Here is an 18,005-nt window from a genome sequence, read left to right as displayed (position 1 = left end):
GTCAACCCTTCCTCTTTCCCTTTAAAGCTCACTTTATCCATGGACAACCTCCTAGGGGTGATATGGTCTACAATTGGTGGCGCCCCTATGAAGTGCGGAAACAATTAAAATTGAAGTAATGGCAAACCGGTTGTGTTTGCGACCAAGAAGGTTTTTTTTTTATTAAAATTATATGATAGTATATTCCTGTCTCTATTATTATTATGTGATGAATTATGATAAAAATTAGAGGTACAGTGATATTTTTCTTTCAGTATCCGGATTTTCCTAACGATGCGTTGGCGTGTCAACGTCAGTGCTGGGTAAGAAAATGGCACTTGAATCGATGTTGTATGTGTTAGTTTTGATTGTTCTTAATTTGGCATGAGTTTTTCTTTGAGTTTTGTTTTTTAGGATAATGTATGTTGAATGGTTTTGAAATTGTTTTGCTTACTAGTATTGAGCTTCTCATTACTGAATGAGTGTGTGAACAAATTCTTGGAGGGCATAACATCAAGTAAACAAAAAGAATGTAAATTTGTAAAGTACAATTTTACATCATTGTCAGTGGATCTACAATTCAATTTTAAACAAAGAATTTTGCGTTGAAACGTATGGAATAATCTCCTATTAATATGATGTTGTGCCCTCTATGATGCCCTGCATTTCAACAATAAATAAAAAAATAAATATTTAAAATAATATATAGGGGTGGGGGGTGTTTCTTAAAGGTCCGCGGGTAAAAAGGTCCATCACCGATATCTCAAAAACAAGTAAAGTTAGAATTTTTCACAATCAAATGAACAAAATTGTCTGTCCCTTAGCACCGGACACTAAGTCGTCCCTTAGCGCCGGAAGTAAACATATTGATATTTCTTGTGAGAATGGACGTAATTTATTCGAATTATTTAATTTTGTTCTGCATGAGTGCTAACGGTCACTACATACTCCCATTTTTTGTATTTTCTAATCAAACAATGAAAATCTTATGATGAATGCTCCAGCTGAGAGCATCGGTGTGGCCCAGCCAAAAGGGTGTATAATTAGTGATTTTTTATGCAATATCTAAGAATATTCATCAAACACAAACGTGCAGATATTCCAGAGTGTGGAGATGGCTACATGAATGTTCAATGCTGGTTATTTTGAAATGCCCGGTAGTAGGTGCCACTTTGTAAAATCACATGTTTTGTTACCAAAGTTTGATTGATAGTATTAATTATGGTTTAGCAAAAATTGCGTTTTTGTTAATTTAGTTTGATTTCTAACTTTGTTATCTAACATAAGTCATAATTTAATAAACATTTCGTAAAATATTTTTTGAATTATTTATAAAAAACCTTAGGTGTCCGGCACTTGGGGACTTCCCCCTAATTGCATTGATTTTCACAACATAATTGCTCAAAGTCAAATTACACCTTTTTGCCACGCTCTGTCCTATCCAAAATTTAGATTCCAATTTTATTATTTTCTAAAGCCCACAATTTTTTCTCAAAAGTCCTGATTGTAAAATAATTACTAGCTCGCTTATTAATTCGTAATCAGCATGCTTTTATTAATGTGCCCTCCCTGATGTCGTCTACTAGAAAGGCTTATTAATTATTGCATTTACATATTTATATTCTGGACTCCTGTGTCTCTAAATGCAAATCGGTCGCATATGGTAATGACTATGAGGGTACTATATTGCACACATACTACCTTGTTTCTACGTTCTTATATCACTTAGCACCATGAGTGTCGCGTTGATTGCTCTTCTTTGCGCGCCGGGCACTGCCGTACAGATATGATTTACTATTTTCGAATGCATAATTAATGTTTTACACAACAACCTGGGGTAATATTTTTTGTAGACCATATTTATACGCACACACATAATATATAGAAATACACACACGTAATGTATATACAGTGGTACAGCGACTTACGAGTAACTTGATGTATCAGTGTTTTGAGATACGAGCCGCCAAAGAAGCGTATGCTTTGAGATACGAACTTTAAGCAAATACGAGTTTTCTTAAAAAATGTTAATAACAGAATGAAAATTGTCACTTGTAACAATGTTTTATGATAGTAATTTTTTTATAACTTATTTCAATTATTTATTAATTTTAATTCTGTAGTAACAATTTTCCAACGCAAATATATCGAAGATTATTTTAACGTTTTGAAATTTTCTATACAATAATTGTGATTGTACAGTTATTAATATTGATTATTCACGTTTTTTTTGCTCTTTATACATTTACGAACTATTATTTAATTTTATAACCATGGGTCCAAAGAAAAGGTCTATGTCTCATGAATTCATGCGTGTAATTATTGAAAAATATGAGGATGGTGAGGATGTCCACATTATAGATATGTGCTGTTTTTATACAAAAGATGTTGATAAAGGACATAAATCCAGCTAAAGGCCTTACAATAATTTAAAAGCAAGGTTTCGCAACGACGCTCGAATTGCTCATATCTCGAAGCCATTTTTTCTATATAATTATATTTAATGCTATTAATTGTTTCTAGCACAGTGTTTTTTTGATAATAAAAATTAATGAAGCTTTATTGCTAAGATTAAATACTAGCAGTGGTGTTATGCTAATATTTTTTTTTTTGCCGGAACGCTAACATTTAAAAACCATAAAAACCAACCAAATGTTCTCATGTTTGTTCTTGGCCGGTTCCGTTCGAAAAGGAAAGAAACAAAAACTATTACAAAACCCATTTTGAGCACATATATGTATGTTTATTACAATAATAGAAACAGTTAATAAAAATTAGTTAAATTATAATTATTATAACTAGTATAACGACGTTCCGGCGCGTTCCGACCCGACAACACCATTAAATACTAGCGCATATTGTGCAAAAACATAACAAATTAGCAAATCAAAAATGACTAAATTATCATTATACTAGATTTTGCGTAAAAAACTATACAATGAGCATTATTTTTTTTCAACTTATAATAGTATTGCGAAAACGAGATAGGCATGTTTTGTCGAACAATTTTGATGCTCGACCAGTCGCATCTTTTTCGGTGTGATTTTTAGCCAACTTCAATGGATTGGAAGTTCTATCTTAAAAATACTGCACTATAAATATTTGTGTCTTAGTTAAATGCGACTTTACATACGAAAATCCTTTTTACAATTGATATTAGATAAACTTATTTCATTCGCACCCCCATAAGTATCTCGAATTTTGCTTGTGTGACAAAGCAACAAATTGCTCCTTTGGCGGCTCATATCTCGAATGTTGCTCGTATGACAAAACAAATGAGCCGCTTCTTAGGCGGCTCCTATCTCCAAAAAATCGTATGACGAGTTGCTCGCAATGCGGGTACTACTGTATATATTGCTTCAAATATAGAAAATTGTTTTATTTAGGTTATAAATTAGTGTAAAAATGCATCTTTCTGCAAGAAATCAATTTACCGAGTATGCTTTACTGCCAAGATTATAATGCATAGAATATAATCCACATATGTTGCTAGAATTTTACACATAATTTTAGTAATGTGATCTCCATCATGCAGAAATATTTTTAATACCTATACTTTCGAACGGGTTAACTACTTGTTAAGTAAGAAATTTCAAGAGAAACAACCTCCTTGCAAGTTTTTCGATTTATTTACGTTACCCAAAATTGTATACCTACCGTAATATGAATGTATATTTCTTTTACACCGGACGCCTTTGTAGACAGCACATATTTCTTAGAACAATACACACATTGTTTTCTTTCTAATAACCGCACAATCATTTCGTCCGAACAGTGCTAGTACGGTGCTAGTGCTACGGATTGCGCGCGCCCCGGCCGATCATTCGCTCTCGGGTCTCCACCGTGCACCTCTATGTTATTCGCCCATGTGAATTTTCGGCAGAGCGGTGAAATACACATAGCAGAGAATCGAGCCGTGTTTACATTCGACATCTAAGTGAGCTTTGATGTCTTTGTATCAGTCGGCGTATGTTTGTTTCGAGTCGACTAGATATGGATAGAAAGCGACGTCTCGCCTGATTGTGTATAATGCGGAGAGAATTACCTTCAAAACTCCGGCCGTAAGGCCCTTTTCAGATGAGAGGCAGAAATTGTCTAATGCATAGATATATATCATATGGGTCGAAGATTAGGTATAAATAATGGTCCTAACAAGGTATTATTTTTCAAGATAAACTAAAATTTTTAAGCATCAGTAACAATTTCAATGAATATAAGAGGTATTTTTATACTATAGACGACATCCGCTCGATGGACTGTGTGTACGAACGTCGTCTATAGACGACATGTAATGTGACAAATTTTGCACTAATATTTAGCACTCTGAGTTAAATTATTGATAAATTTCATTTATTATTGTGGATTTTAGTTTTATATTTCAAATTGTAATTTTCCATTTTTATCGATAATGTTTGAAAAATCTGTAAATATTTTGGGCAACAATTACTTGAGCATTTTACTGGCTCGTATAGCAGCGTCATTCCTACGGAATATATAATATATACAAATAACTCTTATTTTTTCTTCTAATGTGAACTTGTTCATACAAACATACATCATCGTTCATCCTCTGAACCCTTTCTCAAAATCAGTATAGTTTAGCTACTACTCTGGCACAACCGTACCCAGTTTCCCGCATACTACTAAAATAATTTTGCATTAAATTAACACTTACTTTCTAGCCTTAATTATAAATGTATTGGTCTACTTATTACTTGATAAAAAATGAAAAAAGTTGCAAACAAATAAGTAAATTCTGGGTATGCATGAGGTTTAATACCTCAATGGTATCCGGATACTTAAGTTTTTTGTCTTAATTTACAATTAAAATTTTAAACTTTGTGTCTGTTTTACCGCTCATCCTTTTTTTATTTATTTATTGTAATGGCATCTGATATGAATCATATTGCCACCAATTAATTTACAAAGAGATTTATATACAATAAATTTTGAATACTAATCTATACACAATAAACTTTGAATACTAATATTTATATAGAATATAATGTCGAATTTATAAATTAAATACCGCTCATCCTTAAAGCACTTTATTTCTACCTATCACAGAAAATTTTACTGATCCTATATATGTACTCTTAATAAATGGGTCGCATGTAGGTCATTCGCAATCAGACTCAGTCATTTGAAGCGTCCATCGTATTATTTGTACAAAAAATCGGTTATGTAAATATATAATACGGCATCTGTATTTTAATACGACTATTCGTAGAAAATTCTTTTTTAGTCTGATGTTTATTATTGGAATTGTGCGATATATTTTTACAATTGCCCTTCCTTGAACTATAATATAATATTTGAGTTATATATTTTAAAAAATATTTTAAAGTTATATTATAATACCATAGTATTAGTTCAAGTACTGTTGTTTTACAAATAAAATTCTTCTTTAATTTTATTTTTGGGTTAAATAGTCATATTTTATTTTAAACTAATGAATGAAATATTATCGTACAAAGACTTTGCATACTATTAAAAAATATTTTTATATAATTAATATTTATCTGTCAATTATCCACAATTCCTAGAAATAATTCAAACTTTCATACATATGTACACTTATTAAATAATTTGTAGCTGATGATGGCTATAATTTTCAATTTTAAATAGATTCTAAATAGATGCTAACTAGATTCTAATAAGGGGTTGACCTGAAACTTACTAGAGCCCAACCAGATCTTAACTAGATTCTTATAAGTTTCATAATTTTTATAATATTTCTAGCAAATTTCCATCATATTCTTATCAGAATAATTTTTGATTCCGACTATATTGTTATTAGGTTGGTACTAGTTACTCATAAGATTTTTATAAAGTTTTTACGAGATTCTTATAAGATTTCTACTATATTTTCACTAAAATATGATTGCACACTCACCAGAATCATTTTATATTACTAATAAACATTGTGGATTGATTCTTATTGGAAGAAAAATCATATTTTAAAAAATCTGATTAGATATTTACTGGAACCTCATTACATTCCCATTAGATTCTCACTAGAATCTACTCCAAATCTTATAAGCTTTTTTCTCTGACCATATGAATATTATTAAAATCTTAGTAGATTCTTGCCAGAAATACTGATTCTCGCTATATTTTTGTTAGATTTTTATTAAATTCTGGTCGACGTCTTTTTATATTATTATTATATTCGAACGAGATTCTTATTAGTTTCTACAATTTCTCATGCGATTCTTACCAGATTCTCACAAGGAACATAGAGCACATTTACCAGAATTCCTTCATTCTTTTGCTAAACCATTGGACTTTAGCAAACTATTCAATGATGTTTGATTTCCTAATTCGCACAATCTATTCGAGAAATGACTTAAAATACTAGTTTTCTATTAATCAATAGTAAAAAAAAAAATGTAACAAGCATTAAAAAATCATTACTGCTATATATAGACTTGGGTAAAAACTTTATCATAAGATAAAAAGTCACTTAAATCAAAAATTCTATAAAATAAACTATGCAAGTTGAAGACAATGCAAATGCATTTTATATTACCTGAAAATATTTTGAATTGAAATGTAGCTTAAAGACAGAAGTAAGATCTCGGGTAAGATCAAGTATGACTTTTCATGGAACTTTTTCTCAGTTTTATCCTTCTACACTTTTTATGGCGATTCACGAGCCAGAAGTCTCCCTGTGCATATTTGCCATACCTTTACTATAGATCTGTCACCGTAATATATGTGCGTGTATGTATATATATATATATATATATATATATATATATCCATATGTATATATGTATCCATGGTTCTACATGTGCATTCGTCAAAGTACCGAGTTTCCAGCATCTATTATATAAGAGAATACGTTGTGTGGTAGCACGCCGCGCGATGTCTTATCGTGATGGGTAGAAAAGGGGTGGTTTTGCCCATCCCCTGTCTCGAATGGAACACCCGACTGCGGGTTGTAAATCTACTATAAGTCTCATCCCCGTCGACGTTCGCATAATGCAAGCTACGACAGTTTGTACAAACGGAGTTTGTACTCGTGTATTTGCGCTGCGCTCTGTGCATTGCGATGCAATTGTATACATATATGAGAGTTTAGATGCATAGAAAATTGTACGATGCTGGTTTATTGATTATGTTTTCGTAGATAGAATATTATATATGTATGTATATATATATATATATATATATATATGTGTGTGTGTGTGTGTGTGTGTGTGTCTATATAATGTTATTCCATATTTAAAGGGACTTGAACAATGTCCCTGAATACATAGATGTTGGCAAATTAAAATTGTGATTCATTTTTAATTCTTCCAAATTTCTCTTATATTTATTTTATGCAAAGTAATTTTTGTACTCAAATTTACTTCGTTCTTTATTGTTTATATTTTATAATTGGCTTTCGAAATTGCACGCGATTTTAATGACTATATGAATTACGTACAAACATATGCGACTTAAATATTTAACATATATAATGCCTATATTATTTATTGTTAAATTTTACACAAAAAGCATAACTTAATGCGAACAAAAGAAAATACAAGATAAATATCGCAGCCCCGCAGAAAAGTGGCACAAGTCACTAAAGTAAAATTGCGCAGTAAGGTAAATTGAAAAAAAAATCAATTAAATACAGATTGATTTTTTAGATCAAAAGTAATTATTTTAACACATTCGATAGCTTTTTTGTATTGTGTTTTGTATTTAAAAGTTCTATTTATACTTCATTGCATATTGAACCGAACTTTGCTCTATTTTGACTTGTCATTTCTCTTTTTGTATTTAATTTAACCCTCTATAAGCTCACGTAACTTTCAGATCACATTCCACATTTTTTTATATTTTACCAGAAAATTATGGCTTTTTTTGTGAGGTGGTGACGCATTAATGTTAATTCTTTAATATTGTCAAGTCAACCAACATCAATACTTATAACCTCTACTAGGCTTTGCAATCTTAAATAACATTTTCATACACAGAAGTATGAAACCAACATTATAGGCGGTTGGTAGACTACATAATTCATTATAACGAAAAAAATTGTTCAAAGAGAATTTTTTGTTTTGCATTTGCATATATAGGCTTATAGTTACAGATTTTTTATTCTCCTATTCTTTCTTTAAAACAAAAATTCGGCTTATTTAGTAAAAATTTAGCTAATGACAATTTTATGGATTCAAGATTAATCTATTAGAAATTGAAGCGCATCAAAAGTAACATCTCAAAAATTTTGAGCTGTATTACTTTCCTTAGGGTGCAATATTATAGTATGAAAAAGTCATTTTAATGTAAATTTATTGAGGGACTGGTATATATATATATATATATATATATATATATATATATCGAACATATAATTTTTTTATATGGCAATGTATTTTTTAAACAATAAGTAAATTTGTATCTATATTTACGATCTGTAAAATTATGAAATCATTTTTTATTGAATTGAGCAAAAGTTTAAGATAATGTAAGTCATTGATGAAAAATTATAAATTTACCTTATAAATAGCAATTGTTTGCAAAAGTTTTATAAAGTGTAATAATACTGCGAATGTGAAATTATATTTACAACGTCAAGCGTAATAGAATAAATAAGTAGAGTAAATATAAATAGTTATGTATAGGTAAATAAATGTGTACTTACCTGACATCAGCACATACTAAACATTAAGGATGAATAATTTCAAGTAGTTCGCAATTCTCGAATTTTCCATCACTTGGAATAACTCGAAGAAATCGTCAATAAGTTATCTGTTAATCGAATCTCAATTAGCAACGCAAATAAAAGTTTTCCCGTGCAAAGTTCGCTCTTGATCATGAAAGCCAAACGAAATAGTTGACACAGAAGCAACTGCGAATCAGTTCATATCTGTTAAGTACACAAAACATCGCCGCCCAGGGTGCACAGGTAAGAGTGTGCATATCTACCTATCATTTTGCTGGATCTGCACATTTATCGTGCATATATTAGCTTATACGTCAGGTGAGTTGTCACCGAGTGCGAAATGTGTTCTATTCTAACATCTCAGCCATGTCTGAAACACTAGTCGGATTACCAACAAAACCCATATAGAATTCCGACGTGCCACACTAGAAACTCACATTTCTTGGTAGGCAGACCCAGATTAGGCATTCGGAAAAACCAAGGAATAAATATTCTCAACATTTTTAAATTTTCAAGTTTGTAATGGAAAATGAAACATATCCATACCGCAGGTCAAATGAGAGAGGTTTCAACAAGAGATAATAAATATAGATCGTTTGTTTAGAAAGTGGTGGAGACTTACTTCTTCTCTTATTTCAAGAAATTATTATGTAAAGTATACCAATATCTCTATTATTTTATCTATATTCAATTTAATTATATCAATTAGTTTTAAGCGAATCAGGCTACCATATATATTTATAGGCTATGAATGGACTTACACCATTTTCAAAATTAGACAACTGTCAAAATCGGTTAACCTAATTCTGAAAAATCAAATATGACTTAAAATATATTTATCTTCAATCGACCTTTGTTTGAAAATTTAAAGTTAAAATTACGAGCATGGATAAATTAAGCTCAGCTTTTAATTAATATGATTGACATTTTAGTACAACGAAGCTAGGGCGATTTGTTTTTTTTTTTCAAATTTTACCGGTTTTTCTGGATGTGTAGGTAATAAATTTATAGGTTTAATTTGTGCACGTACTCGCTCTGAAATCACGGTTTTTATACCCAGCCTGATATCAAGCAGTAGTGATCGTCAATTGTTTATCGTCATTTTTAAGTGTTCTCTAGTGGCTATTCACACTTGGAAACTTACTACTTACCCGGCATTGCTGTTACAATTAAAATTCATCACTATTACAGAAAATTGAATAATAAAAAATTATCACATAGAGATAGGGCAATTGTTTTGGGTTGCATTTAATAAAAACACTAATTAAGAAAAAACTTGTGCACAATGGTCAATTAGACTTACAGCACTTTCATATTTAATGACTATGTAAATTCATTTACCGGTAGATTTTTAAGTTGTACACTAAACATCGTATTTTTTAATAATTTAAATATCGACGTTTGTATATAAAAAATATAGATTGAATTCAACACGAATTGATAACTTTTTTTTTTAAGTTGACTGACTTTACATCACTTTCAAAATTAACGGTCCAGTATCTAACATATAAGGGGTCTGCCATCTAACTTTTTTCCAGGGAGATTGTAATTTGACAAAATATTTAGTAGATTTGTTCAATAGCATTTTCAAAATAAAACATAATAATTTGACTTAAAAAACGAAGCAATGCGTAACAATTTGTAAAAACATATTGTCTATTCTTGTGTAATATTGTCTATTCTAGTAATTCTTTACATTAATTCTATGTCATTTTCAAATCATCATAAAAAAGGCAATTAATTTTGATACTATCCTCTGTTTTATAATGTCTTTATTAACGTTACAAGAGTACAAAATAAAAATTAAGGCAAAATAAAGTCAATAATTTTAAAAAATAGCAGTGGTTGAAGTGGCGAGTCTTAAAAAGGTGACACGTGACCATGCTCACGATTGCAACCCTCCTTGTAATCCGAAATGAAAAAAAAAATTATTGATCTAGAATGGTGTCACAATCGTATATACTAATGGTGACTGAGAAAAAGATCAGATTCAAAGATTCTTATCATTTTTTTATTTCCTCGATTTTTTTAAAATTAGTTAAACTTAAAATTTGGAGAGGAATCTATAATGAAAATTCTCCGATAATTCTAATTAAATCGGTTCAGTAAAAGACGAGAAATCGTGGGCATCGTAATGTAAAAAACAGTTTTGAGAAAAACGCCTTTAAAATTTTGCAAAAAAAAGAAAAAAGAAGAAAATTATCAAGGTCAAACAGCGGTATCTCCGAAAATATTTTTTTTTTAAAAAATTGCTCGTACACATATTCGTGAATAGCTTGGGAATTTCACTGAACATAGGAAGATAATTGTTTCTTTGATATGTGTTATTTATTTTGATGTAGTTGGTTTGGTTTCTAAAAGTCAAATTAGAGCTTTGTACTCAGCCCTACCCTAATGAATTTATTAAATTTTTGACAATGCAGATTAAATTCAAAATATCTTGTGTGATTTTATTTGAGCATATAAGCAGTAATGTTTCAATATTTCATTAAAATTTATAATCCATATTTATAATTAGTAGATCTGACTTTCCTATCCTATTTTGAACTGAAAATTCTTCCTCTGCGATCGGTTCTGCTTATGTTGCATCTCTACTTGCATCGGCAGTGCATGTTGTGCATGATTGTGTCAACTTCGCGTATTTGAAATTCCGAGAGGTGGTTGCATTAGGGAAATTGAACCCCGTTCCTTCCTGTTTGTTTGTGTTGATATACAAGTTGATGTGTGTGCAGTGGATATACCGCATATCCGATGTATACGACGCCGCCGTGATAAGAGACTTCAATTCGGAAAGGGTCGTATTTCGGAATTGAAACTTTTGTAAGATATGATGATATAATCATTTTATTAGTATTTATCGTTACCATTAAATACTTCATAATATTTTATATATAATATACACTAGGGTAGGGCGGGGCTAGTTGAGCAAATTTTTACTTAAACGGATGTAGCTCCTTAATGAAAAGTCTCAATAAATTGCTAAGCGGCTTACTGGATGTGTTGTTTATCGCTTAACAAAAGTGTTAATACTATTTTTTGGTAATAAGTAAAATTTAAAAGCTACAGCTGTTTAAATGCAAAAAGTCAAGTATGCTCAATGTACCCCATAGGTGGGGCAAGTTGAGCACTAAGAAAGTATAATGAAATCATAGGTTCAATGTCGATTAGTGATGAAATAAAATAAGTTTTTAATAACCAGTTCTATATTTATAGTCTTTATTGACAGAGAAAACAAAACTTATAATAATTTGCTTTGAATAATTAACGAAAAGTAGAATCAACAAAACAATATCGTATCTTAGGAATTTTTTTACTATTATATTCAGTATTTTTGTTTAAAATCATTATTTCTTTATATTATTACTCATAGACTTAGCTTAAATCATAAAAATAATAATTAATTTCTAGAAGTTAAAGGTAATTGCCTTAGTGACAGTACAAATTTAGCAACTATGCTCAACTAACCCCAACTCGGAACTTCAAAATAAAAGTGAGTTTATAAAAAAACCGTGAGAATTATACCCAGAATCTCTGTGCATCTTAAAAGTACTATAATTAAGTATAATTATATGAAAGAATAACATTTACCTGATTAAAAATAAATAACATTTGACTAAACCAGACGAAAACTCGTGATGAATTACGTTTTTACTTTTTGGTCTCAAAATAAACAAAACGCCCGTGAGCCTCACTCATTTGTCCAGCGGCCACTAGCGATCGCGGGATGTTTATTTCTCCCAAACCTCTATCTTTTCGCCATATAATGCCTAAACGAACGGTGAATAGTTTTCGAGATATTTCGATTGCTCAACTTGCCCCTATGCTCAACTAGCCCCGCTCTACCCTACTATAATCTGATCTAGTGTAGAAATTTTAAAAAAATGTTTTTTTTTTCATATTTTAAAAGCTTGCTGGTTACACATCTTTTGCCCTCTACTATCAACTATTGTTGTTAAAAAATTTCTAATTTTACTCGTTTTTGAGATATTGGTGGTGGATCTTTTTACTTGCGGACGTCGAAGCTCCGCTCTACCCTACTATTTGTTCAGAGCTGTGTTTTAACTAACATTTCCAAAAATTTCAATCCAATAAATAATGTTTAGTCTTAATTTCCCGAATGGGTCAACGGACCCCAGCTTGCCCTTCTATCTACGCCCATTTAGGATGAATTGACATTAGCAAAGGCGATCTCACAAGTACTTCGTGGTATAAAACGTGCATATGATCGTACAATAAGCGAGGTACAATGGCGAAGAAATTAATGCTAATTATCGGTTAGATTCGTAATTGTACATTGTTTTATTGTGCTCCGTTTAATCGAACATTACAGACTATAAATAATAATACACATACACATCGCCTGTACACATGTTATCGCTTATTATTTATAGATATTGGGCCTCCATGTGCTTTTCGGCTGTTTGTATTTCTAATGCGCGTTTTAATTAATAATACACAAATGTCCTTAAACATGTATGAAATTACTAATTATACTCATACGTTTATTTATATATAATTTAAGTTTAATCGGATTATTAGGCAGTGTTCAATTAAAAAAAAAAGTTTGTTGCAAAATTCCCGAAGAAGGAGACATTCTATGACTAAAAAACTAAATAAATATTTTTTGAGGCAAAAGGGAGGATTTAGTTTAGTTTAGATTTATCAAATTTAAATTGAACTGCACGTAATAACAATAGTTGTTTTAGTTTTTTAATTGTTAACCGATGAATTTTATTTATTGGTTTTCAGAATATAAATTTAATTATTTACTTTTAATATGGTAGGTCGGGATACAAAGGCCCCACTTTGACTTAACCAAACCAATTATATCACAACGAATTACACATATCAAACAAACAAAAATCTGACTATGTTCAGTAAAACTTCTAGGTTCTAGCTAATTCATCATTGTAAAAATGTTCTTTTTTGCTGTTTTTCAAAAATTTGTTGCCTGGTCTTTTTTACCCCATAGGCGGAATAAAATTGGACGGCCCGCGGCAAACAGGTCTAATATCTCAATTTAATGGTATTTTACGTAATAATAGCTACATTATTCATCCGATGCAAAATATAAATTTCGTGGCTACATTTTTTACAGAAATAACACTGTAAACAACCTTGATCTGGTATTTCCTCATAAATATTCATCAGCAAAATAAAAATAGCTATTGCTATTTATAACTTAATTTACTTTATTATCTACTATTTTTATAGTTTGCAGTTTTGCCAGGGTATAGGTTCAGTTGTTTTTTTTTACCCCACCCACGTGTAAGCTTTTAGAGAGGTTATATAAAAAAAACTGTTGAAACTTAAAATTAACAATATATCTTATGAAACAATTAGATAACGTACACTTAAAAATTATATTAAGGTCTCGTAAACTAAACAACCGTGCCCACAACCAAAAAACTAACAACGATAGAAAATACTTTTGGTATGGATTTTACTGCTATTTATCTCTCGATAGCCACGTCGTAAGAATCAAGGTGATGGCTGGTTATACATATTTGCCCTCTACTTTCAAATATTGTTGTTAAAAAAACTTTAACTTATTTTTGAGATGTCAGTGGTGGACCTTTATACCTTTAAGCCCTATTACGTACATACATGAAGACAAGCACATACACATAATTGGTTTAGCTATAGTCATGACCATATCATACCTGCCCGTCATTTCTATTTGCTAGATATATTAGTACCTTATAATTAAATAATGTTTCATATTGTGCAAAAGTTCAATAAGTCATAAAGGTTCAATAAGAAACAAAACACTAACAACTTTACTTGATAATACAACTAAGCACGAATAGCATGACGGATACTAAAGTGAATGTGAGCCATGTGAGCTGTCCATTTGACTCCTATTGGTGATACAACATACAATTAAAATTTTTATAATTTGCATCGTAATGTGTTGCATTATCAAATACGATTTACGAATGCATTTCATGATCAAATAATTACGTTATTATGCAACGATGATTTGGTATTTATGTGCGTGTAAAATGATGTTTAAATTGCAAAGCACTCTGCTTTTTTATACCCTGATGGTTTGGATTATCATTATGCGTATGACGGACAACTAAAATTTATTAAAAGATTATATTATAAATTATTTGGGCAGTTAGTAATTTTTATATTATATTCTTATATTTTTAAATATCAAAATTAATTAAATATTCCTTGCAAGCTTTATCGATATTATATATCTTTTCTGTTTAAGTCTAATGATTAAATGAACAAATTAGAAGAATAAGAGTATAATTTGAACTTTTTTAAAATATTCGAACTGCTTCAAATACTATTTTTAATAGGCGAACTAGGGACTTGTTGTAACAGTTTTTGTTTTAATTAATATATTTTGAGGTCCACTGATTAAATTTCTACGAAATAAAGCTAGATAGATGCTTTAAATATTTCTCTACCAAATCAACTAAGACTAATTTTATATCTATTATTCATTATTTAACAATGAATCATTTTCTAGATAAAGTTTGATGTTACAACTTACCACGTGTTTGGTGCTAGTTAAAGATATAGTGTTTTCTATAACACAATTCACATGTTACAAACTATACATTCTACTCTGGGACCGATTCTGCCGCATAACGGAAGAATTTTTGATACTATATATTGAAAAAGCTATGTGGTTGGTGTACAGTCAGGCGTATTTCTCAGGTTGTAAGATAGAAAACCTAACCTAAAAACTGCACAAAAATTAAAAAAAACGATCGGTGTTTCTGACACAGCTTCATAACATACGAGTGACGTTGCAGTTTATGTGTGAAACGCCTGAATTAACAGCAAATACAAGGCAATTTGACAGTATTTAATATGAATCAGTAGCCTAATGTTGGAAGTCGAAGCGTAACATGGCCTTGCCATAACATTTTTCTGTTATGGGGCAGAATCGGTCTCTCCATCTTTTTCAACTAAATCTGTATATGACTCTTATAAGTTACAACTAGACCCAAAGTTTTGTTTAATTAACCCCAAGTGTGATTTTTTTACATTAATTAGGATAACTAATTAAATTACAATCACAAAAATTGTTACACATTATCAAATTTAGGTAAATGAAATTTAAAATTAGTCGATAATAATAACTCAAGTCGAAATTTCATGATAGTACATATGAAAATGATGGACCTGCGCAGTTCTGTATATTGCATCGGCCTGGGGGCAGTAGCTATAACAGTATTATGCAGAGAGAAAAAAATATTTTGATATTATTCAAGAACCTATTGAAAAACGCCTGTTACTTACCCTTGTTACAAATAGCGTCTAGCTCCCCATCTACTACTATAGTATGATATATTTTTATAACGTGTTCATGACTATTATTTTTAAAAAATGGTTGAGTAAAAAAGGCTAAGTAAAATATAACAATATCAGCAAATACTCGTTTAATATAAAAATGGGTCTGACTATAGTATTATTTAAATGTGAGCATGTTTTCAAATGTTCATTATAGTTTTATTATACTGCGTTCATTATTATAATTATGAATTTAATAGAATTTGCAATGGCACGTTATTTACAGCCATTACATTATCAATCTAAAATATTGATGGCTAAATCATGATAGTCAATCTGATAAATTCCACATCAATTAACGATATATGCTAAACATAGTTTCAGTGCAATTATTTATTACTATGCAAGCTCATTAGAACGAAGCTCTCTTGATGTTACGCATGTAATCACCATCGGACAATAATATAATGAACCGATTCGCATAATAGACGTATTAAATCAATAACATTGACATGAGAATCTGATCATATGAATGCAACCTACCAATACAAGCATTGCAACTAACTGCATTCGTCGAACTAAATATCATAATAAAGGGCTGCTGAACGTTTGATTTAATTAATATATGGTAAGGCTTTAATGCTTTAAGTATTCAGTAATATGTATTTTCTATAAATATTGATTTATTGATGTCGATATTCAATGGTTAAGTAGTATGAAATTGGTCAGTGTTTATACTTTGAGGTATTGCGAGAGGTTGGTAATATTGAATTAATCCATTTTAAAAATTGTATAATAATGACCTAAAGTTTTTTTGAAAGCAATCACGTTCTATAAGCTGTTTTGTTGAACTATAGCCTAATTTTACACAAAAGGCAATCCATTAGTTAAACATTTTCCTATGTGTGGCCATTATATTAGATCTAATCTAACAGTTTTGTGTGTATGTTGCAGCTATTCCTACGAAAGGCGAATATCACTTGATATTATATTTAAGATCCATAAACTCAAGTGAAAATTTGATATTATGCTGTCTGATATCAAGCTAACCTGGGCTCGACCCCGATCACGTCCTTAACCGGTTACGCCAGGGCATGCTGTATATAATTATGTTGTATTGCGCTAATTACATTTTATTTGGTATGGTACTTGTAATATATACTTACAGTACTTATATATTAGTTTATGGATAAAACAGATAATATTTGTATAATCAATAATAAAAGAAAGAAACTTTTATGATTGTTTTTAAACCAAGTGATCTTAAAAACACCTGCGATCTCGCCCGGCCAAAGCTTTGTTGAGATTATAGCACCGATTCTGCCGTAAAATAGACCAATGTTCTGGAAGGCTATGTTATGTAGCAGTTTTCATATAAAGTGGTACTAAAAACTGTCAAAATCTTATGTGGTAGCTGTGCAGTCAGGCGTTTAGATAGAAAACCTAGAAACCGCACAAATGTCAGTGTTATCATAACTGGATCTTTGAGATATGACTTGATAACATATGAGTGAAGTTGCATTTTATGTGCAGAACGTCTGTGATCGCACAGCAATTACATGGCAATTTGACTGTATGTAGTAGCATTTTGTATGAAAACTGCAACGTAACATAGCCTTGGCATAGCATTGGTCTATTTTACGGCATAATCGGTCTATATATTTTAGATCTATAACCTCAAGTAGAAATTTGATATTATGCTGCCAAGCATATGCCAGGACTAATAAATGTAACATATTTTATTGTATGCAATTACATTTTATTTGTTGGTTTATGGATAACACAGAGTATGTCCTTGTGAATGATAAATAATAAAAGAAAGAAATTCTCGTCGTTGTTTTTAAACCGAGTGATCTCAGAACATCCTCGATCCGCGGGAGCCCGTTTGTAGACTAGCCAAAGCTTCGCTGAGATTATATTTTAGATCTATAAACTCAAGTAGAAATTTGATATCATGCTGCCTAATATCGAGCTAACCGAGGCCGAGATCGAACCCAGGAGTAATAAATATAACATATTTCGTTGTATTGCAGTAATTACATTTTATTTGTTGGTTTATGGATAAAACAGAGTATGTCCTTGTGTATGATAAATAATAAAAGAAAGA

General features: G+C 30.6%; 1 protein-coding gene across 1 annotated transcript in view; it reads left to right on the top strand.

The window, feature by feature from the left end:
• LOC113376137 (G-box-binding factor-like) overlaps positions 1 to 15,173 on the top strand; it is a 242,375-nt gene extending 227,202 nt beyond the window's left edge. The window contains exon 5 of the mRNA XM_026616060.1: positions 15,129 to 15,173. Coding sequence (XP_026471845.1) covers positions 15,129 to 15,173 — 45 coding nt within the window. The remainder of the gene's footprint in view (positions 1 to 15,128) is intronic.
• The last annotated feature ends 2,832 nt before the right edge of the window (positions 15,174 to 18,005 follow it).

This window comes from Ctenocephalides felis, unplaced genomic scaffold (assembly GCF_003426905.1).
Source record: "Ctenocephalides felis isolate EL2017-DRISC unplaced genomic scaffold, ASM342690v1 CF-g0.4_SCAFFOLD_01886, whole genome shotgun sequence".
Classification (NCBI taxonomy): Eukaryota; Metazoa; Arthropoda; class Insecta; order Siphonaptera; family Pulicidae; genus Ctenocephalides; species Ctenocephalides felis.
Note: the sequence above shows the minus strand (reverse complement) of the source record. Positions and strands in the feature narration are given on the sequence as shown.